The sequence below is a fragment of the Pecten maximus genome, chromosome 13 (assembly GCF_902652985.1).
Source record: "Pecten maximus chromosome 13, xPecMax1.1, whole genome shotgun sequence".
Classification (NCBI taxonomy): domain Eukaryota; kingdom Metazoa; phylum Mollusca; class Bivalvia; order Pectinida; family Pectinidae; genus Pecten; species Pecten maximus.
The window spans coordinates 35968331-35993760 of record NC_047027.1 but is presented as its reverse complement, the minus strand read 5'-3'; the positions used below and the strand labels follow the sequence as shown (position 1 = coordinate 35993760).

The following is a 25430-nucleotide window of genomic DNA, read 5'->3' as shown; positions in this document are numbered from 1 at the left end:
AAATAAAATGGAGCGCGAGGTCAACTGCGTCTACGTATCGCAGGACAATGGAGCTGCTGTTATTGACACATTTTCACACTTAAGAAAGGTGATTGTATTCTATCAGACAGTCGGTAAGGTAAATAATAACACTTAAATTACTCACTCGGGTGGCTTTGTATACACCTTAGGTGTCTGTTTCCCCATAGGCCATTCATACATTAACTAAGCCGTGCGGTAGTGACCTAGATCTCAGGAGACATGGGACGTAGTCTAACTAGAACGTGGGGGAGTTTTGGCTTTAAAATAAAATCTAACGCCTAGCAATATGCCTACTCATAACCTCAGGACCACCACTACCCTTTTTCGGAGGAAGGATTTTATTTTTTATAGCCTTCAAAATGGAAAAAAAAATCGGCTCGCGGCTACAGCGAAAATGGAAAAAAAAATCGGCTCGGGGCTACGGCGCTCGCATTATCGCTAAATTACTGGACACCCCCTTTCGAACATCCCGGATCTGCGCCTGCGTTACATGCCATCTTTCGATTTCAAACCGAAGTTTCAACAACTACCGAAATGATGCAGTTGAAGAAAAGGACAGGACGATCTCATCACTGGCATTAAAACATGCTATCTAATAAGTCCGCGATCTCACAAACGACGTCCTGTACATGCACCTGTAAAATAAAGTATGCCGAGATGACCCCAAAAAGTGCACCTGACGACAGACGATTATATAAGCGCATGACCTTTCAACCCCGTATGTAAATGAAGAATCTGAACAGGCTGAGGGAGCAGTTTAAAAAATGGTGTTTTGTTTGAGAAAATTGGCGATGTTTTCGCGGATTATTGTGTTTTGGATGTAACAAATCGTATTTAGTGACACGGTAGGTTAAAGATAAATGTTTCGAGATGGCGGTAGTATATAGTATGAGCCGTGTTAGTTTGAATAAATGTGTGTTTTAGTCGATTGAAGTGTGGTGGTGTGCCGTTTTTCGCTCGTGGCGGAGTTGCCAACCTTGTACTTCACAGATTACACATACCACTGTCATATAAAAAAAAACTTGAAAATCACATTTTCTATGCAAGCGCCTGAGGTTTTACTTTGTTACTTAATAGGGTGTGTACATGCATGGATACTGAAAAAATGCAACGACGTACATGTTCTCACACAAATGTTGATTAGACCGCGATTAGACCAACAAAATCTCATTTTAATGACTTTTTTGGTTCGTCATCCATTTTTTTTGCACGAACAGTGTGTGATTAACCACCTCTGTTTAATCAAACATTTATAATTAGACTTTAATCTTGAAACTCTTAGCATAAGTACCTGTGATTGAGTTCTACCTGTATGTAACATTTACCTGTATAGACTAGCAATTTTGTTTCTATTTTGCGTTATGCATGACCTAGTTTTATTACCTTACGGAAACCAGTTTGACTTGACATGTATTTAAAACGTTGTGGCTATTATCGACTGTTGATAAAATGTATAAGACACTAGCATACATCTGGTAAAATAACCAAAACGCACGAAGCATATATAGTTATTCTATATAAAAAAAATATTTTTGCGCATTTTGATGGGATTTTAAAATTGCTCTTTCGCTCTCGTTCGTCATCTGCTCCTAAACAATCAAAAATCATATCTATGTTTCTCTAAATACCAAGTTTTAACCATTCTTTTTGAGTCCGATCCATATAACTAAATTGTCTAGAGAAAGCCACTTTTGATTTTGACAGTTCGAGTGTTAATTCCTGAGATCTTTTTTTTCAAATTTCTTTTGAAGGTTGCCGCGTATCACAATATTGGGGAAAATGTACATGGTAGACATGGTATTTTAGATTATATTTGGTTTTAGTTCCAACTAAAAATAAACAACATTATTGATAATTATTTTCTCTTTTATACGCGTTCTTAGTTTGGTTCCTTAGTTATGTAACTAGCTAATTAAGCAATGATCATGATCACTTTATTTATATATAGAGAGAGAGAGCACTCGCAATACCATGCCTATGGGGAATATAATTAGACGTTTGACCAACATTGTGGGGAATAATCGGTTTTATGGGGATTCCTCTGATTCCCCATAAATCCAAGCACTATTTTAACAGAACCGGATGCGAAAATGTGTAAGTTGCCGCCAAAAGTTGAAAATGTGCTATTTTTAGAACAACTAGCAAATTTCATTCTCTCACACTGCCGTAGAAGTGGGCTTGAATAATTATGGGTAATATTCCCCACAAGACGACTTTATAGAGACATAATTACGACTTCCCCGCAAATCTAAGAGCAGTGATAATTATTCCCCATAAATAGGCATATTAAGAGAGAAACCTAAGTATACATCCCTATTCAAGTAAAGAATGAGAATATGTAACATAATCCTTCCCCCCACCCCCAACCATCCACAACCCCCTCCCCCAACATACACACGCACAAGAATATGAATATGCCGGGCTGGGAGGGGGGGGTCGTTCTCTTTGACCCGAACAGTGGACTGGGAAACCCCTGATGGGGAATTCCTTCCTGTTTGCACCTCGCGCATTAATTACTATACACATTCTATTTTTAATAGGAACGTATGTATGAGAGAGAGCAATAATATCTAAATTTCAATTACTGAGCGAGTCGAATTTTCCACTTTACCTTGCCTTATGCAATTTGTTCAGCAAGGTCAATGATTAAAATGTAGTTTATATCATTTCACATATATTACCACTTATTATGTATATGATCAGGACGTGAACTGAGCCCCGGTCACCTAGGGAAACAACAAGACACGCAAGCGCGGTACATGTATAATAGACCAGAAAAGTGGGCCAAATGTCGTCACAGTTCTCTGCATACAAAAAATACGGAAAATCTTATCTGTGATCAGACTATTTATATCCATTGTACAGTATACAGTTGTAAACAGTCGTGTATATCCGTATGACGCTGACGAAACTTGCTCATCTCGTATAGGTACCATCTTGTCAAATCAAAGGTATGTGTAGTTTTCTAGTTATTTTCATCATATAAGTATGTAATTTAAAATGTTAATAACATAGACGGGTATTCGCCATTATCGTAATACTGTGTTATTTTATAGAGCTGGTAGCATAAGAGGACGGAGGTCTCATGACGTTTGCCACAATACTATATATCGATCGCCATTTTTACAAACTACTTTGTTGCAATGCAAAACGTTTCAAAACGTGTGATGTACTCACGGTATCTGCACAAAATAGCATCCCGGACTTAAATTTACCTCCAAGTCCGAAATAGGGTCAATGTGAGATTGCATCGTTGACGAATATACGCACGATGGTTGATTGCAACGAAGTGAGTCCGACAGTTATCGTGATTGCTATAACTATAGGAATTGATTATGAATAATGCTCAGAACTATTTTTGATATGCGTCGTTTCTGTATTATCCTACAGGTATTTTTTTTAAGCAGATCAGTCTACGTTTCTATTTTAGATAATAGAAATCAATTTTGTCATCACCCAGGACTCCGGGTCATCGGGTACATTTTGATATACGTCCGTTGTAATTTAGTTGCAATTGACAGCTCTGACAACTTGCCCTTTTTCAGTAAGCTAAATTACATTTATTTATTCCAATATCTGTTATGAATTTGTGTTCGTCATTATGTATGCATATGCAGGGACGTACATACCCATCCGTTCTGTATCAACAATCTCTACGTTGGTTCTTCCTCGACGTCACAATGCTGATCGCGAAAATCACCCAACGTGATCGAAATCGCGAAATAAACCCCCGCGAAAATAACCACGTTTACAGTATCTCCGTTTGGAGCAGATTAACTGATGTAACATCAACCTGATCCGGATTCTACCTTTGTATAGTGACGTCATCGATGAAGCAGAAGACGTTTACTCAACTGGCCTTATTATCCTTGTACGATTTTGCCATCGTTTGATAATTTTTGAGTGGAAATTGTGGTCTCGTTATCATGGCGGTATTTAAAATTATATCATTATTATTTTGTTGGAATGCCAACAAATTTTGCATAAATAAGATAAATTTCCTTTCATGTTGTAAAGTTTAATGTGTATAAGTTGGTTTATAAGTTTATGCATGTGTGTGTTTTGTTGTCAAAGATGTTACACTGACCACTAAAGTCATTATGATAAAGATGATGATAGCGATGGATCAATTCTATGATGATGATTGACATAAGGATGATTTATGAGATTATATTGTTATAGATGTAATAGATGATAACAGAATATGATAATAGAATATGATAATAGAATATAATAATAGAGATTTTATGTGATAAGATAAGATTTTAAATAGATGTATCGACATTGTCATATTATTGAGCAAAATCATCTATTTATATATGTAAATCTGACGGGTGATTTTGCCATGTAAACAAACATACAAATATGATCGATATTTAATCTGTTAATTCTGTTTAGATCTTGCTACATGTATTCGTTCGCACGGCTCTGATTGCGTCTCAGCAAAAAATGTTAACAGTGTAACACTTTATTATTTTCAATCTATTTTTCATCATTGCGCAATGTTCGTATAACTCATCTTTTTTCAAATCCTACGATTCATATTTGCAACAAAATCATTTTTTAAATACCCTCACTGCCTTTGAATATTCTACAACTATGTATAGTATCGTTCATGTACTTAATTGATACCGACTATTATGTTTGTACATGCAAAATTATATGACACAATAAATGATAATGTGGTGCTCCTAGCACTGAGCCATTTCATCATTATAAATTTTTAAAATCATTATCATTGATTCATTGATTTCACTTCTATATCAGGCTTATTAATTTTCCAATCTACCATACCGTGTCATTCACTTTAACCAGTTATCCACCGATTTGTACTGCAAATCGTATACATTGAAAGAATAATTATGTTGAAGGATTTCAAAACATTTTAGAAGCAAGAGGACCTGTTCCATAAAGTCAACAATTGTTAACAGCGGCAAAAACACCACAGACCATGTCCAGGTATGTTTGATGTCAGTTACCATGGTGATCTCTATATGGGCATAACGAAAACATACACCATTGGCTGTTTGGTTTTATAAAATTACCATAGTTTGTTTTTGTATATTGCAATGTTTTCAAACCCTTACTTGATTTGATTATATCAAACTGGGACAAAAAATGTCTCAGATTACTGCTGATTTCTAACTTTCATGTTGTAGAAACAGATGTCTCACAGTACCATCAAAATTAATATATTAAGTAAGAAATGCATTATCATTATCTTCTTGTTTCGGGGTCAAGTTTTCCGACAATGAAGATGAACAGTAGATTTACCAGAGGTGTAGACGATATGTACAATGTCCACGGTCACGCTGGCAATCTCTGTCGGGAGGCAATTTTAGAAGGTTTAGGTAAGAAAAGTGTCTTCAGTGTCAGTTCACCTTTGTAAGAGTAAGACATGGGAACAGGAAAAAGAACAAAGAAAGTTATTGAATAGAAAATAAAAATATATGTCAATATATATCAATCACAATGTCAAGAAGAAATATAACCTGTTTTATATGTAGAGTAGATTGATCAAGCTATAGATATATACTTTGTGAATTTAGAAATTTGTTTAAATTTTCATCAATCTGATGTACCAAATAAACGAATAGAAGATTAAGTTTTTCACGCTTTAGCGAGCAGTGAAAACCCTATTTTCTACTATTGTAATAATATCAAATGTATACAATAATACATTGATTTTTAAATCGATTTTAAAACATCACATTACTAATAGACCCATAAATGTTTGTATAATGTACAGCCAATCAAATGCTAGCTAGATGTTTTCAATACACGCTTGAATTATTATTCTAATATCAAATATCAGTAAATTAAGTTAAACTGCATTCCCATTGCTCTATAATTTTCTTTTTTTTTTGAAAATCAAATACATTTTTGTTCCAATAATCAATCTGTTTAAAAAGGCAGAATAATTCATTCAAGATCAGACAAACCGTCAGTAGAACCAGTAACCATAGCAGACTTCGGAACTGCAGATGGACGTGCTTCTCTTTCCCTCGTCAATGAAATGATAGGTAAATATGCTATACTAAGTAGGGACAGATTTGTAGCTTGGTGTGTTGTTATCTATCATAACATGACATAACAAAAATAACCAGATCAGATTTTGATTCATTAAAGTTTTGTCGGTCCGATAATGAGTTATCTGCTCATCAGGATTTCTTGAATGTTTTGGTTTATTCTATGTTAAAGTTTTACACACGAAACATGTAAGATTATGAAATATGACTTATACCTATTGTAAAATAAACAATCAAATGATGATAATTATTTTTATTATAGATGTTATACAGAAAGGCCTTAACAAGAATCATCCAATTGTTGTGTACTACAACGACCAGCCAATGAATGACTTTAACCTTCTCAGCAAAGCTATCCAAGGTTGTATAAATGATAACAAAGTATAACGTTGATATTTTGCAAGATATACATTGAGATTGTATAACATAATAGGTCAAATAGGTCATGTGACGTTGACGCTAGTTCATTCTGTTATTGTTTTTTTCTTCTTTATTTCACTTCTGTGTATATAATTGTAATTGTTAGAGACGTACCTATCAAATATATAAATGTACGTAACTATTGGGGGAGACAAATGATGGAGAAACAACAAGGTAAGCAAGTCTTAACGGTAAATTCACTAATGATATATTAAGACAAAAAATTAAACCAAACCATATATAATTTTGATGTTTTTCTAAATGATCAGACTATAATATTAAGTAACAAACTTTTTCTGGAAGACAAAATTCAGAGCAAGCGCAGTAACGTAATCATAATTGGCCATATGTCATAACATGCGGTAATGGTTTGATCTCTATTAAATCTTTAGTGTGGTGTATATTTCTGAATAATCCTTATCTAATGTGATGTTTAGGTAACACACATGATCCCGGACTAACTGTCGACGATAATGTCTACCCAGTAATTGTACCGAGGACTATGTATAAACAGTGTCTCCCTGATAATTCCATCGACCTTGGGATATCTACTTTGGCTACACATTACTTATCTAAACAGTAAGTGTAAGTATGTTGTACCAGGCATATAACAATTAAATTGCTTTGGCATCAAAACGTATGATGATCTTTATATATATAATTTTTTATTAAACGGAAACTCAAATTCAATTTCTTGAGAACTGTACATTGGAATTAATTAGCATGGTATCTGAATAAACTTAAATTTATTTTGCGTGTTTGCTTATTCACATACGTTACTACTCAACCAATACCCTTCCACGCGAGAGAGATATTTTTAGAAAATTCCAATGTTCTGTATATATGAAAACTACACTTCGGTATACATCAGTACGTCACCACCCCTCTACCAACACTCAAACACTCTAGGTAGCCATGGGATTGATCATTTCCAGACGTCAAGGTTAATTTATCTAACAATATAACATCCTAACAGGTGACTTGCATGTTTACCGTTTAGAAAGTCATATCGGTCACTTATGACTGAACAGACCTGAAAAGTATGTAAAGTACGAGAAAGATGTATGCATTGAACTTGAATATACATACCAGTTTTAGAATTAAACAATTTACTTAAAATGTGCTCAAAGGGTATAATGTCATTAAATTTTTGCTTTTTTTCAATGACCAATTATTTACAGAGTTTGCCAGATTAAAGACGGTATATATTACGATGAAGCGGATGACGGAGAGCAAACACTGATTAAAGAACAAGCAAAATCTGACTGGAGAGCTTTTGTTACGTCAAGGGGACGGGAACTGAAACCAGGTATGTTTTGGTTACTGAGGTCGATATTCACTGACGAGTCCTTCAGAAGGAAAAACTAACTGTATGGTACAGTTTCTGTTAATTACTGACGGGTCCAAGAAAAACTAAACAATTATTTGGTACATTTTAAATTCATTCCTTACAAGTATTAGAGTGACAAAAAATGTCACTATTCGTATTTCAAGGTGCTACGCATTTGCGTATATTGCATACCCATTTTTAGTTAGGATCACAAGCTTTTATGTCCACGTAGGTAATTGTAATGCAGCTGTAAAAATGCCCTCCGTCGTTAATTGCTTTGACAAATTTATGTTCCAGGAGGATTCCTCATTACTTTCAACGCATCATCTAACGATAATGATCAGACGACGGCGCAGTTCGAAAAAGGACAGTTTTCAATCGGATATATTGTCTCTGACATGGTCAGTGAAGGGATTATCACGCAGGTTTGTAAGTTAATGTATAATCTTAGGTGTTAACATCGCCCAGATTATATGATGTTCTTTTCTTTGTTTTAAATATTACAATTGTGAAGATATCAAACGTTGAAAGTAAAACAGCACAGGGTTTGGTTTTGAGAGATGTGGGTCAGTTAGACCATGTGAATTTAGCCTACGTTTCAACTTATTCAAATTATGCGATTGTTTTTTCTACAAATAATGTATGATATAATATGTAGCTTGAATGTTTCAGCGACATTGAAATACTACACTGTAAAATCATGTATTTTCGTAAGACTCAAATTTCATGTTTCGTGGATAAGGACCCATGAATCAATTAATATTAAACGTTCATGTCAAATAGCAATAGTTTATACATTTAGACAAATTTGCGTATACAATTCAAGTAACCGATTAACAGAAAAAAAATGATTTAACTATAATGAATGTCGATTTTTATCTTTTGTTTAAGATTTAGTATAATATAAAAAAAAAGTATACATAAGTATATTCGTGATGATATCAAGTAATAGGTTCCGCAAAGAAAAAGATTTCATATTCTATGAAAATGGGAAGACTCCTTTTGTAAATGAAATATAATCACTCAGACCAAGAATTAGGATGAAGAGATAGCATCCATATATAAATTAAACAAAATTATTATAATCCTCAGTTTGAGAGGCTCTCGGATCTGAATTTAATTTTTCTTATTACATTGATCATTGGAACTATGAAAAGTATTTTTAGTAATGATATACCATCTGGTTTTGAGCAATCATAAACGTGTATAGTTGTCAAACGTAACTTCAAAGGAATATGACTGCAAACGAGTGCTATTGTTTCCCGCGCTTTTTGAATGAAAAGAATTTGGGGATAATTAAAAAAGGAAATAACGGAATATATATATTTTTTTGCTGTTATCACATTCATTTCATTCTGATGAAACCGATACTTTTCACCCATGTTTCTGTCATACAGGTAAAATATATGATATATCCATTGCGAAATTATTTGATAACTTATATTCATTAAATTTGACCCATTGAATATTTTTAATTATTAACTCTAAACAAATATTGCATCGATATACTTGGCCAACAAGGTAATATCAGTGTCATCAATACATACATTATCTGTGATTGTATGCTAGATTTATGAATTAGACGAACGATGTAAAAAAAAAACTGTGTTTCACAAATAACGTCCAGACAGGAGTAGCATATTCTTTTTGGATACGACGGCGAAATCAAAAGAGACAGATAATAGTTATTGACGAATTGTCATTAGGCAGTTTTGGGATCCGCATCATGTTCTTATTTGTAAGATAGATTGACCTAAAGTTATGGCTACCCATGTACAATTCATACTTTTCTGGTCAAAAGGACAAACGGCAAAGCAAGTGTTAAAATGTATAAACATTTGGCATCCGTCTGCTATCGCAAGATCAACTCAAAAACCCCACTGACACTGCTTGCTTGAGACTGCATCTTGTTAAGGTATTTCTTGTTTTGAAGTTGCTCCATTTTTATTTCAAATTTTATTCTTTGGTTTGTTGACATGGTTTTGATTTGATATACGTAGGAGGAATATCTTGCAACAAACATTCATTCATACATTGGGAGAACAGCAGAAGATTTTAAGGAGCCGTTTACCAGTGATTTGCCGGAAATAAAGGAACTAGGGCTGGAACTGGTGTCGATAAGATCAGTTAAACATTATACTCTCCAACAGACCTTCGATGTCAACAAAGGTAAGTCATATTTTTATATATAGAAAACATGTTTAACGCTCTGACCAGACCTCGAGCTCACGATTCACATCACCCAATTGCCTAGACAGAAAAATACACGTTATACCACTGCGTTACATCTACGTTAAGAAGAACTGAAGTATTTTTTTATAGGCAGCTGATTTTTAAACCCGTTTTTAGGTGTTATACAATAACTTCTGCAAAGACGCATGTTAAAGTGTGTCCCAAACTGTTTGACACAAGAATTACACGTAATGATATGCTTTTTTAAACCCGATTTGAGTGTGAGGTTAGAGATAATCTCTATATTATGAGTGTTTGGTTTCCAAATTTAAAATCGACGCGTTCATGTTAATTAAGTGATGATAACTGAGCAATCTATATAGGTTACAGATGTAAGAGTGTCATCAATCAAAGCTGCCATATCCAAACGTGAGATATATATTTTCTGTCGTAGACAAATTCAAATGTCTTGTTCTTGCCATCTTTAAGAAGTCATGCGTTCCAGTTTGTAAAGATATTTGTTAATATCGACACATCTACAAATTCAAAAACTAATTATGAGAATTTGATATCATTCTTCCGTGGAAGCATGAACACACACCTGAGAAACTATATAACTTTTAATTTCAATCAACTTTTTTAAAGGCAGAAATGTTTTGTCCCGTTCTCAATTAACTCCAAATCACTGGATAATGTCATGTAGATGATGTTCTACAAATGATGTCCACCAAATTGGAAGTTTATTTTAAATTAAAAAAGGAATCTAAACACAAATCTTGATATGCTGCTACAGGATAAGTAATACCATTGTCAAAGCTTTTCGTTGAATAAGAGACAATCAATGTGGGTTGAGATGAGAATATTAATTGCGAATTAACCAAATTTCAATAATTTGTAAAGGATAATGAATAGGTAAAACATGAATCATCCACAAATCGTGCAAGAGTGATTATGCGTGTATATATGAACAGACAAATCAACTCAATGAAACTCTTACGATTGATACCCTGTCTAACTAAAGTGGTCGGGTGGCACAGTTATAACACACTTACCTTTCACCTAGGCGGTCGGGGTTCGATTCCCCGATCGGACGTGAAAAGGTATGGGGTCAATGCCCGACCACGTTGGTTTTCCCCGGGTACTCCGGTTTTCTCCCACAGTAAGACCCCTCGCGCGCTTCCATCGGGCAAACTAGCGTGATTGATATAAGTTAATATAACTCATTACACATTTGTTGTAAAATAAATAAAGTTCACATTTTTAACTAAGGTCAAAATACACAATAAGGATACTCACTCCAAATTCTAACTGAACTGTATTTCTCTATTTTACAATTTGACAGATACGACGGACAAGCTCAAATATTCCGAAAGGATAGTTGCTATGGTCTACCCATGGTTACATCATGTGATTTATAGAGGATTGTCGGATTCTCGAACTGAGGACGAAAAAGAGATGATTACTGACCAATACTTCCGGAGGATGCAGACATATGCGTTTGAACATACTGTTTTTAAACCGTACTTGATTGCCACAGAGGTTGTAATGAAAAAGAAAATGGAATAGATACATCATGTAACAATTACTAACATTAAGTAATACTGAGAGTCTAGTAATAGTATTGTATCATTAAATACTGAGTTAAACTAGGAAAATATGATCTTCCAGTATACATTACAGGGGAAACATGAGGAAAGAAGAAAAAAGATCTATCTTACAAAGAACCAATAAAGACATTTGAATGGTTGACGACAGGATCTTCTTGGATTTCATGTTATTATTGTTCAAAAGCTTGCGTTGAAAAACAAACTTCTATGTTAACATTTGTAAGGTAGAGGATTTATTCTAGCATAGAGTAGTTATACCAACAAATAGTAACTTTCTATAAAAGTTTCAGATAACTTTATGAGTACTCTTAGAGAATAATTTACATGAAACCGATTAACTTCATGTATGTATTGTTGCCATTGCATCTTATCTGTGAACGACGAAAGTACTTTATTACCTTTACGTGTGTTTATTGTATTCAATGTACTAACACAAACAGTAATCCGCATCCCACTTGTGTTACGGTAGCAGTGATTGGCTGTACTTGAAGCAGGCGAAGTCCGAATTAAAATATTGACAACATCGGACAATAAAACAAATTCGGCATGTGATTTTGTATTCACACATTGATAAAAAATAATGATAGAAATAGTGATTCGGAATATTCAGTGGAACGATCATATCGACAGCGTACCGTGGCTGTCGTTAACTGATGAATTTCAGATTGCAGGTGTAACTGCCGCTACCACCGACGTGTTTGTGTACCACTATTGAAATTCCATTGTAACCTATGACCATTACTGTCACCGGTGTCGTCGCTTAATAGAACAAAACTTGCCGTTTACCTCACCGGTGCCGTCGCTTAATATACCAGAAGTTGTCGAAATTGCGTAATTCCAATTAAGAATTACACCAATAGGGACTTGGCATAACGATCACATCTAGCATTGTAGAGTGACTAAAAGGTTTTTCAACCAGCAGTATAAACAATGGTTTTCATTTTGCAACCACACACACAAATATTGTAATTCATTTGAACAAACAACCTCAACAAAAACTTAAAAACTAGACAAAAAACTTACATCAATGAATGATGTTTTCCTTCCCGACTTTTTATCAAACCAAATTATCAATGTCTAGCTTGTTTTAATTAATATGTTTTCAAGTTAAAGACATCGTCAGATGCAGTGACACAGAGAACAATATTAAAGTGTCCATTATCTAGACGTTGATAACAGAAAGTTTACAACTAAATCCGATGACCCAAATAATACCTTACCCCGGACTTATTGCCTTTGTGCAAATTTGCACACAGGCATGAAAACATATAAAAAGTATACATTTTTTTTCAAAAGATTAATACCTGCACATAGACCTAAACGATCATCTGACAAAACATTACAGCAGGGACATACCCCTGGATCAATAGGGCTCAGATAGCTAGTTTTAGATCAAATTCGAGAAAATAAGTTTTTATTCATTTTGGCTTTAAGAGGAGTAGCATCTTAAAGCAAAACTTCAACCAAGTTACTGATTTCGAGCCTCATCCCTCGGGTCGAACCTGACAGAATATTTAAAAACTATGATTGCCCTTTCCTAATGATGTTTCGGACCAAATTCGGTTGTAATTCGTTAAGTCATTAAGGAGGAGTAGCATTTTAAAGAAGAATTTTGGCGAAGTTCCACCTTTTTTAGCCCAATTCCACTAGTCCCCGGGGTCACACCAGCCTCGTTAATATAAGATATGATATTTAAGGAAGCTGGTTGTAAACCGCTCAAAATGTTCCCCATTTAGGGCTCCGTCACCCTTTGGGCCTGGTGACCTAAACATCTGTCATCCGTTTCTCATTAAAATTCGTCTGTAGCTCATGATCAGTTTTTAACCAAAAGTCATTTTAGACAGGAATACTGATTGGCCGATTTAAATCACGAAAGTCAGAAAGACATGTAGCACTATATGTTTTTACATGTATTTAACTGATGGGTTCGTAATCTGAAAGGCTTATGTTGGTTTGTTTCTATTTATGGAGGGACGTCACTGAAATCGGGGATTTTCCCTTCGTTGACCCATGGATGATTTATGATGCTGGGTTTGAATCAAAGCACAGAATGTCGAATAAACTGCCGCATTGATGGACCTTGGTTATACATTAATTTACAAACCTGTGGGATGGCACTTCTCTGGTCAAATCTGAAAACCTTAAAAGTCGATTGGACAGAACCGAATAACATACAATTATCAATAATTATCATTGAATGTACAGTTAATGGTATCTGCGTTATACTCCATTAAGAGTTCCGGGTAAAACATTGAAAAGTAGACGAATTTCACGATAGGAAGAACCTTTGCAATTGTCTATCCACTGGAATTTCGTGTAGATAGTGTTCAATGTCCTGCGGGAAAAGTTCAATGTCGTGTGAGCGGAATTCAATGTCGTGCGGTGAGAGTTCAATGTTGTGATGGCAGAGTTTAATGTCCTGCGGGAAGAGTTCAATATCGTATGGAGGAATCTATTTGAACGACAGACGAAGAGAAATGTTCCGAAGCGTGCTCTGATCGTCGTTTTGTTACCTAAGGTTAATGAAGATCTCAAAAGTAATCTATAGTTAATGCATATTCACGTTACTTTCAGGTATGTCTGATCGTGGTATAAATCCGTTACAAATGGCCGTTTTTACAGCACGTGATGATAACGGGTTCCCATGCCATTTGCCCACCATACATCTTGCTTCCATATCGACAATAACAACATTAAAACCACTGTTCATTGCTTAAATGTCTCCCTTTGAATGATAGCACAAAAGGGAAACAACTAAGGAAACTGACGGATCAGAGTTAAAGTAAGACCACTCCAGCCTAAAATGGTAATAATTAAAGCAAATATGAACAAGAACTTTTAACATTAACATATTTAGTATAAAAACGTTTGAAAAGTAAATCTCCGAACTATATAAGTATAATGTTGTTGTTACAATCACGATGATAGACCATTAACCTACAAAACCATGCATACAGCCGAATACCTGTGAACAAATTCTGTTTTGTGTGTATTCAAATTATAATTTAAGACTACATAGCCAAATGACATACATTGATGCTGTAATTAACTCAAATTAAAACCGTATGCTTACCAGAGAAGTAGTTTCACAAGAAATTGATAATCCAGGAGATAGTCGATAGGCTCGAATCACCAACCTAGTCACAGAGTAGATGTATTTATATAACCCAGCTAGAGAAAAACGACGCCGGTAGGACGTAAACATTCCCCCAAACTATATGTTAATCCACTGATCTTTTTTTGATAAATTAATACTGTTTAAGGAGGATTTCTTATAACATTCAATGTATCAACAAACGATGATCGGGATCTAAAGACACCGTTTGAAAATGGATTTGTCCCACTTGGGCGTATCGTGTCAGATATGACCAAAGAGGGCATAATCACACAGGTTCGTAAATAAATGAACGGCCTAAGGTGATCAAATTAATTAATGACCTTAGACGATAACAGGTCATAGTCGATATTTTTGCCTTTTTGTCAAATATTATATTCTTGTGAGTGACGTCAAATGTTGACCGAAAACAACACAGGGTTTTGACATATACAGGTTCAAGAAGATTTTAGCCAGTTTTTTAAACTTCCGTAATGACATTAGCTTCTCTATTACTAATGTATGATGCGATTTGTGAGATTTGCATAAATTCCAAACATTTGTGGTATACGGTAGAATCATATCCCTTTATTATATCATCTTTCGTGGTTTTAAAATCCATTTTGTTGCTTAGTACCCATGGGATTCATAAATGTGAAAACTGTATGTCAAATTGCAACATATTAATCATGCTAATAATTGTCTTTAAAACCGAAAAAACATTAATTGATTGGTTTCTTGTTTCATTAGTGATGATATAACATTTCATTTTCTAGTCATAGCATTGGAACCGTCCGATTGTTCTGTTCAGTTAAGCATTGATGTCATTTGTTTAGTTTCATAGGGGTATTAAAACAGATTTGTTTACAAACTGTATGAATTCGCGTCGCTAACACATAATAGACATTAACTTATGATTGATTTTTGAAATTAATTTTCAAGATTAGAACATGTTTTATGTACAATCTTACTGATATTATAAGGGTTATTTTTCCCAAATAATACGCAACGACATGACATAACACTTGACATTAACTGTCCAGAAAATGTTTTAAATTCTAATGCTTCAAAGCAAGTTCGGATGTTCAAAGTCATTCATATATCAATGTAATCATTTCAATTTGCCTTTACTCGAAAGCAGATATGTGTTTCTTTTATGAATGTTTGACTGTTTATATTGTGTTTAAAAGATTCGTGTTTTATCGTCGCTTCAAGAAAATGTTTGCACTACTCTATTATTTTGCAATTAAATTCCCCCTATAGTTGGCTAAAACCGTTTTGAATCACATTATTTGAATTGTCAGCCTGTTACAAATCACTCATATAAATCTGATTATCACGGAAGCAAGGCGGATAATATTTAAACTGCTGACACTCACATGCGGAGGAACATAACTGGTGGTAGTCTGATATAAATTAGTATCTTAAATGTAAGAATGAGTAAAATATTGTTAATCTCAGAGACTAAAAATCACTTTTAGAAGTTGTTATTTGGGGCGTCTATAGCATGTTTTCCTTCAAGTTGATAGTTTTGCCCTTATTATAATGATTATTGGTTTGCTAAGAACGGGTTAAGTCGTTGTAGGCTAAAGTGACATTGTGTTTCACTGCTGTGTCCATAATGGAATTTCATAATGCTTAAACTATTAAACGCCCGTCAATGGCAAAACATTCGTTGATATTGTCCTTAAACAACTAATTTATTTTAACACATATTGGATTCAAGCAATATCAGAGAAAACGAAACAAAAGGGAGAAATATTTTGTTAAAGCCCTCAAAATCATTTATTATTAATATTTTTTGACAACTAGATAATTGTATGGATGGCAATACTCATACCAACGAATATATTCAAATAGTTAAGGGATGGTTTGTCGATATTTTCTCTCTTTTTTCTTTAAACCTCTTTTTATATCTTTATTTTGAATAAAGGTGTCTGGCATAGAATGCTACTGTTTGTTGATATACATAGTACTTACATGAGTAAATAAATTACCTACTGTTACTAACATAGTAAGGACGGAAGGGTTTTATATAACCCGCAACCCCTCCGCATGCTACGATTTGTAAGAGTTGAGAACGATGAGTACTTTCTTTTTAGATGTTTTCTCCTCGTTCTACAAAAATATGCTTTTTCTGCTTATCTCTCCTTTGAACCTGGCTCATGTTTTCCTTCAAGTTGATAGTTCGCCCTTATTATAATTGTTATTGGTTTGCTAAGAACGGGTTAAGTCGGTGTAGGCTAAGGTGACATTGTGTGTCTCACTGCTATGTCCGGAATGGAATTCCATAATGCTTAAACTATTAAACGCCCGTTTATCTTAACACATATGGGATTCAAGCAATATCAGAGAAAACGAAACAAAAGGGAGAAATATTTTGTTAAAGCCCTCCAAATCTCCATGACAATAAGTGTCAATTATTATTAATATTGTTTTTAAACTACATAATTGTATGGATGGCAATACTCATACAAACGAATATATTCAAATAGTTAAGGGATGGTTTGTCGATTTTTTCTCTCATTTTCTTTAAACCTCTTTCCTTTTTTATATCTTTATTTTGAATAAAGTTGTCTGATATAGAAAGCTACTGTTTGTTGATATGAGTAAATAAATTACCTACTGTTCTAGAATGCGTTTATTCCGGCTACATATATGTGCTGGTAAATCATCACAAATCGAACATTAGAACAGTACAGATCAGTTACATAACATTTCTTTTCGAAGCGATTGAACACAAAATGCATCGATTGAGTGAAGTCGATAGGGGTAGGGCCATTGCTCTGATAAAGCAGAGCATTCGCAACATCATGTAGCCAAGCAATATGCTACAAATGAGACAACAGTATCCCGTTTAGTTTGGCGTTTCAGAGCTACAGACTGAGTGGGTGACCGTCCAAGGAACGGACGCCCGCGCATTACTTCCCGACGTCAAGATAGAGGCATACGTCTCGCACCTGCGTAACTGACTTTCGACGGAGACGGGACGTCAAGTTGTCGACACCTATGGTCGGCGTGTCCTAGAACGGTTTCAAATCGGTTGCGGGAGTTTCATTTCAGGCCACGACGTCTCTTTACTGGTCCGCTACCTACATTGGTGACGCCAACGTCGAAGGCTGTGGCGGCGTGCACACATGCACCTTATCGGTTTTGTTTAGCGCATTGGAGACGCGTATTTGTCCCTGTCAAATCTCGCTCGAAGCTTCACAGGTAAGATGAACGACAACGTGTCTATCGACGTCGTGGTGAGCGATATTCTGACGCTTGTGTAACGGAAAGTGACAGATTCGGGTGAGGGTTTGTTATGGTATGATATCTCAAGGCGTGAAAAATCATGTTAATCTTTCAGCAGTAAAATATCGGGATCAGGTCTTGAGAGCATACATGCTTCTCTTATCCATTAACGTGACCTTACGTTGCAGCAGGACAACGCGAGGCCCCATGTTGCTATGGTTTGTCGTGACTTTCTGGCTCAAAACAACGTTTCAACGTTCTTTATTGTCCACCATACAGGTCAGATATGCCCCTGATAGAGTATTGTCGGACGGGAGGGTTCGGAAGCACGTCAACGTCAAAAATAATGTCGCTCAACTCAAGCAGGCCCTTATTCAGGGGCTGAATAATATCCCTCAAAGGGCAATAAACACATTGATGAAGTCAATGTTAAGGAGAGTAAGAGCAGCGTAAGAGCAGGGTGGGCACACACGCTACTGATTAGGACCCGGAAACTGGGTAGAGTAGCCTTGTTTTAACGGTATTCATGCAAACACCGTCTGTGATAAGGCAACAAAAATCATTAAAATGTATTCATTTATGATGAAGTAATCACGAAACCCTCACCATGTACACAACATCAAAGAATCTTATCATCCCAGTCTCTCCTTGATACTGCCTCAAGTTTGTCCTGTAGCTGAGCGTCGCCCCTATGATATAATATATTAGTTATGTCCGTTTTGCCGAAACAAACATGTATCTGATATAATCGGTGCCTGAAAAAACAGTTATGATGAAGTAATCAAGAAACCCTCACCATGCACACATCATCAAAGAATCGGAAATAAACTAGCGTTTATCGAAAATAAACTTTTTTCCCGCTAGTATGAGGCGAGTAATTTTTGGATATGATGTTTATCATCTATGCTTTCTAAAAGTTTGTATCTTCCCAGTCTCTCCTTGATACTGCCTCAAGTTTTTCCTGTAGATGAGCGTCGCCCCTATGATAAGATATATTAGTTCTTTCCATTTTGCCGAAACAAACATGTATCTAATATAATCGGTACCTGCTACTCTCAGATTTACGATAAGCTTTATAGTTCTGGTAGTGACTGGTTCTACCGGTTTAAGTATAAAATACCGGATAAGGCGTTAGAGACGAAAGTGTCATTTCACTATGATAACACTATAAATGTAATGTGTCCATTAATATCCAAATAATTCATAGACACTGTCCTAACTGTGCTATGATGTAAAATACCAAACCAATGGAAAAATTATTGGAATGTATTAAATGCGTTTCAACGGACAACTACATGTGTAGAGATTATATGTATATATATATATGAATATTTATACAAACGATTCTTCTTAAAACAAAAGCGGGTCTGTAAAATGCTAATATCCAATACGCCCTCGACCTGCATCATGCAGAGATAAATCGTATGATTAACCTTAGCAAGTCCGTTTGAAATGCATATTAGTTTGTGTACCTTAGGTGTTTCATACAGTCTACCAATGTAACCAGCTACGAACATGTCACAGACAATGTCAAGGTATGTGTGATATCAGTAACTGCTACCATGTTGTTCTGTAAATGTTCCTATTTAGAGCGTATATTTTATAAAATTGTAATAGATTTATACTTTATTTTTGCTTGATTGGATACATTTTTTACAGTTGAGATTTCATTTTGATGAAATGAATCCTTTGATATTTCGTTTTCACTTTGTTAATTGTTTGTTTCGTTGATTGATTGGGGGTATTACTATTTTGTTCTTGTTTCTTGCTCTAGTTTTCCGACGATGAAGATGAACAGTAGGTTTACCGGAGATGTGGACGATATGTACAATGTCCACGGTCACGCTGGTAATCTTTGTCGGGAGGCAGTTTTAGAAAGTCTAGGTAAGAATGTTGTCTTCAGTATATCTTCAACTTTATAAGCGTAAGACTTCGCAAAAGAACAAACATACTTAGTTAATAGGAAAACATGTCACTAATTATATTAATCAGAATTTCCGAAACAAATATTCAGTGCTATATCTGTAGATTTTATTGACAAAAATACTTATGAATTTAAAGACTCATTTACATGAAAAATAACAAACAATTTTCATCATTCTGATATATAACAAAACTGTTAAGAATGTATGAATATATTGACTTTTGAATAAATGTCATCTTCTTGCGTGGCGTCATGATATGTGTAGCCTAATTCACTCGTGACATCACAGCTAGATTGATGTACAGGACAGCCAATCATAGTTTTACAAGATGGTGTAAAAACGGTATACGTGCAAATTATGATAATAAATGTGATTTAATTAAAAGATAAGTAAATTATGTGGAAATTTAGTGCATGTTTGGTTACAAATGTCACGTCACCATTACTATTGTCGTATTTCAGTATCAAAAATGCTTTCAAATATAAGAATGGTTGCTCATATAACTAAGAAGTATATATAATATATAAATAATTAATTTGTTTATTTAGGAAAAATAATTAATTCGAGATCACAACCGGCAGTACAATCAGTAACAATAGCAGATTTTGGGACAGCAGATGGACGCGCTTCGCTTTCTCTTGTCAATGAAATGATAGGTAAAGATGACATAATTACTTCGGTATCAAATATAACTTTTTTATAAATAAACATTTCCAGATCGGAGATAAAAAGGAGTAATCTGCTCAACAAGTTTAATTGAGTATTTTGGTCACTTCTGTGTTAACCATTTAAGCATGAACCCATTAAGATTATGTTATGAAACGTGACCTTTACATACTGTAAAATGAATAACGAATAAATGATTATGATTGTTTATTACAGAGATCATACAAACAGGTCTTGACAAGAATCAGTCCATTGTCGTGTACTATAATGATCAGCCTATGAACGACTTTAATCTCCTTAGCAAAGCTATCCACGGTAGTATAAATCATTACAAAGTATAACATTGATATTTTGAAATATATCCATTCCAATTTTGTCGATAAACGATATTTATGTTTTAACGCAGATTTTTGTCAACCAACCTAAGCGGTTGATTCTTAAATGATGCATTCGAGACAGAAATGAAATCCACAATTTAGGAAAAATATGTATTTATTTCTTTTATCTGAGTTAATGTTCAGATAAACAAATGAAACAATGGATCAATATTACGTTATAAAACACATAACTTCAGTGTATAATTCTGATTAATTGGATATGATATTTAGGTAACACGCAGCGTACTGGTGTTACTCTCACTGGTAACGTCTACCCAGCAATGATACCGAGGACTATGTATGAACAGTGTCTCCCTGATAGTTCCATCGACCTTGCAATATCTACTGTGGCTACACAATACTTATCTAAACAGTAAGTATGAATATTCATAAGATTTTTTGCAGCCATCTATGGTGGCTGATATGGACCTTGTCACAATGTCGCGTTGGCGCCCTTGACATGCGAATAGCGAAAATACGCCAATCAAACAGCCACATTGCGACAGTGCGTAAATATGTACCAATCACCTCTGACGGTAAATTCTTAACTTGAAATAAACAATAATGAACGTATCGTATCTGATCATATCATACCACTTACGTAAATATGCATTAATTATCATAATACCTGAAAGAAGACCTCACTCTCAAGTGTGTTAATCTTATATAATAACATCCTTGCCTGCTCATAATAAATAACAAATCACATAAATTGCAAAGCACGACCGCTCTAGATACTGAATTTATTGTTTAAGAAATTAGGTCCAATGGGTAAGCATTGCTCACCTGCTTCTAGACCATCTAGAATTCGAATTTTGTCTAGGTCATATATGCATATCCTAAGCTGATAAACACTAAATCGATGTATCAAAATATATCATTTTTTCATGCGAGTGAATTTTGTAGTCCTTTATTCCAGCATTAAATTTGTCAAATAGCAGGTATCGGCGTCTCTTGGCTGTTGAGAAATCATTGTTTAAAGATTTTAACACATTTTACCCTTGAATAAACTTGGTAGCTCTTTATACCAACATGCTTCATGCGCAATTCCCCTGTGACATTGAATGAAGGTCATTTAACCCCAGCATAATACGGTGCCATTTCCAAGTCACGATGCCCCTTGGTTTTTGAGAAGGAGTCATTTTTAGAAGAATATGATTTGATATTTGACCACTGTGGCCTTGAAGGTAGCACACTTTCATTCATTTTAAATACGTAAGGTAGCACCTCATCCCAGCATGATGCTACTGGCCAATAGCATAACCTTGGGTCTCGTAGTGAGGAAGAAGAACTCGATTTGATTAAAGATTTGTAGCCTATTTGACAACTATGACCTTGAATGTACATCAAGGTCATTCATTTTAATAAACTTGGTAGTCTTCACCCCAGAATGCCACAGGATCAATATCGGGTATCTGTGCCTCACGGTTATAGAGAAGCAGTTAAGTAAATGGAAATGGTGATGCCGGAAATAAATCTACAAGCACTGCACATCTCAATCACAGTATAACATATCCTGATGAATACTAGCCGCAATATACCGCTCGGCTAGAGAGATCTTAGACTAGTAAGCCTAGAGGTCCCGGGTCAATCCCTAGCGGAGGCACTGATTTAAATTTAATAAATCATGCACTCTGTTACATTAATAACGAACTTTGTCGCCCATAATGACTATGCTCTACATCTCTACGTTCAGAGGGAACTTCAAAAGTGTCTCCTATCAGCACGTGTTCCACATCGGAGAAAAAACCGTCTCCTCAAACGTATGAAATAATATATATCCTAGCAAATTAGTTTCTACAGCCGGAATGACTGACGTGGTATTAGAATCATTACTTTTTTTCAGATAATCTACAGAGAACAAAACGAGCATATATCGTACATTGTTTACAGGGTTTGTCAGATCAAAAACGGTATATCCTTTCAAGGGGCAGATGATATTGAGAAAAAACTGATGACAGAACAAGGGAAAAGCTGACTGGAGAGCTTTTGTGATTTCAAGGGGACAGGAACTGAAACCAGGTATGTTTTGTTTACTGAGGACATTATACCGGTTAAAACTAAATCAGATTAAACTTTTTGAATCAACATCAACGAAGAAATGAAAAACTGCATAGACACGTACACGTACCTGCACGTACAGGTAGGAACAAACAGGAGAAAAATCATTCAATAACTAGCATTTGTCATGGTTCACCTACGTAGCACAAATGACCTAAAGGCTTGATATTTCCAAACGTAAAAACTATTACAAGGTTATTTGTCGGCATATCAAAAAGATCAAAGGAAATATTCAAAATGTACCATGTTAACGGCAAATGGTACCGAAAACCTCAACACATCAGAATACTGCATGGATCTACCAACTCTTTTTAATTCAAAAATGAAATAGCAAAATATTTGGTGACCTTAAACACCAAAGCGAACCTGTTTGCTTGACCCCTGGCCTTAAAACAAGTTAAAATTAGCCCCATGCATTATCTACCATACTACAATTACATGACCTCTGTATAATAAATACTTTTTAAGGTAGGCCATTTTGATCTTTTAACATATGACGTTACGGCGGTCATATTGGATTTTGAACCGACCCGATAATAACTAGACTTGGTCAGTACAATCTCATAGTTATTTTATAAAAGTTTGTGTTGAATCCAACTGGTGGAATTTGAGAAGACGTTTAAAAGTGAATGGTAAGCAAACCAAAAAGATAAAAGGAAATATTCAAAATAGCGCATTTCGTTAACGACAAATGTTACCGAAAGACATCACAATCATTGGAATGACAAACTGCGTCAAAATATGAAAGAATTTTTTTCACAAATGTTGAAAATGAAGATTTTCTAAAAAAAAAAAAAAAAAGACTTGACGCGGCAGGCACTTTTTTTAATTTGACCTCTTACCTTAAATTTTGTATTATAAAATGTTAGCCCTAGACATTATCTACCAATAAAATATTACATGATCTTTGTATCATGAACACTTTTTTCAGATAAGGCATTTAAAATTATTAAGGTATGACATCATGGCGGCCATATTGGATTTTGTGACCTACTTTTAAAAGGTTTCTTGGCCACTTTCATATCTTGGCCTCTATTGTACACCATAGACATTGGTCATGTCTGCGTTTGTTGAAGAGATTTAGAAGCCACAGATTCTTTCCAGCAGAAAAATTATAAGAGGAGAAAGAAGACGAAAAATAACAAAAACAAAAGGTCTTTCCGTAATTGTTGAAAAGCCCAAATCAGTAAAACTCAAAATAAGGCCAAAATATGAATAATAAAAAAAGATTTACAAAGAGTGTATCACAAGTACTAGAATGATAAAACCAGATGTGCTGGAGATGTCTTCACCAGTTTCACCTGTGAAAAACGCTGTGCAAATCTAGTTCAAATGCATGTAATAACAGGTATCCATACGTGATCCAAAACAAAGGACCTCATTTACAGATTGATATGACTGGCAACCTCACGTGCTGTAAGTATGGTAATTGAACAGGTTTATACAATACCACGCTCAAACACACCTGAACATGATTATACATAAACCACGAGGCATTCTTTGTTGTTGTTTTTCATTTTGAGGTCTACTTTAAAGCAGGCCAACCAACCATCGATTAGACATTTCCCTTCGCCTGTCGTTCCAATGAACTTTGCCCACATGACAGTGAACTAAATGGTTCCATTGGGATGACACCAACAGATTTCTATAACAAGTCGTTGCTTTAAACACTGCCAATATGACTATATGTTTCCCTTTGAATGATCCGACGGGATAGGACATAGAGAAGCTACAAAAGTAACTGACTGATCAGAGCTGATGTAAGACTATTCCAGTCTAGAATGGTAATAAGCAAATATGAACCAGAGCTTAACCAATAATATATTTAGAATTCAACATTTGAAAAACAAATCTCCGCAAGTATCAAAGCTGTTGTAATAGTAATGCTGACAGATCTACCGAAAACCTATAAATGCATGCACACAGCCGAATACCTTGGAACAAATGGCATCTTCCTATGTATGCCGAACGATTGTATACATAATGAAATGCTAAAGAGTTTTCAGAACCTTAAGGCGGCGTAAATATAAAGCATCTACACAACTGATGGCAATATATTTAATTTGGGTTTTCAAACTACTGGATGGTGGAATTTTATATGAATTAACAAATTCTGGAAAGATGGATAACAACTATATTGTGCAGTTTAGTATTAATTACTGACATTTTGAGGACAAAACAACCGCGGGGTACAGTTTAATATTCATTAGTGGCGAGTCATAGAACGAAACAGCTGTATGCTGCAGTTTTATATGTATTACTAACGAGTCACCGAAAGACTTAATAACTGTAGTGACGAGTCCTAGAAAGTCTGAACAGTTTTATATTCATTATTGACGAGTCCTAAAAGGACTAACCAGCTGTATGGTACAATATTGATTCATTACTGACGAGTACTAGAAAGATGAAATAACTATATAATATAGGTTTTTTTATCTACTACTGACAAGACTTAGAAAATCTTAATTGCTGTATGGTACAATATATATTC

The 25430-nt window shown here is 35.0% G+C and overlaps 2 protein-coding genes across 2 annotated transcripts; both read left to right on the top strand.

Moving 5' to 3' along the window:
• Nucleotides 1–4766: 4766 nt before the first annotated feature.
• Nucleotides 4767–6437, top strand: LOC117340719. The gene is made up of 4 exons (XM_033902482.1): nt 4767–4980; nt 5263–5372; nt 5934–6044; nt 6313–6437. The coding sequence occupies exons 1-4, from the start codon at nt 4973–4975 to the stop codon at nt 6435–6437; spliced, it is 354 nt and encodes a 117-aa protein (XP_033758373.1). The 5' UTR covers nt 4767–4972.
• A 492-nt stretch (nt 6438–6929) lies between these two features.
• On the top strand, nt 6930–11719 carry LOC117341486. The gene is made up of 5 exons (XM_033903359.1): nt 6930–7049; nt 7652–7779; nt 8098–8225; nt 9801–9969; nt 11315–11719. Exons 1-5 carry the CDS (start codon nt 6973–6975, stop codon nt 11536–11538), a joined length of 726 nt encoding a protein of 241 aa, XP_033759250.1. The 5' UTR covers nt 6930–6972; the 3' UTR covers nt 11539–11719.
• Nucleotides 11720–25430: the final 13711 nt, after the last annotated feature.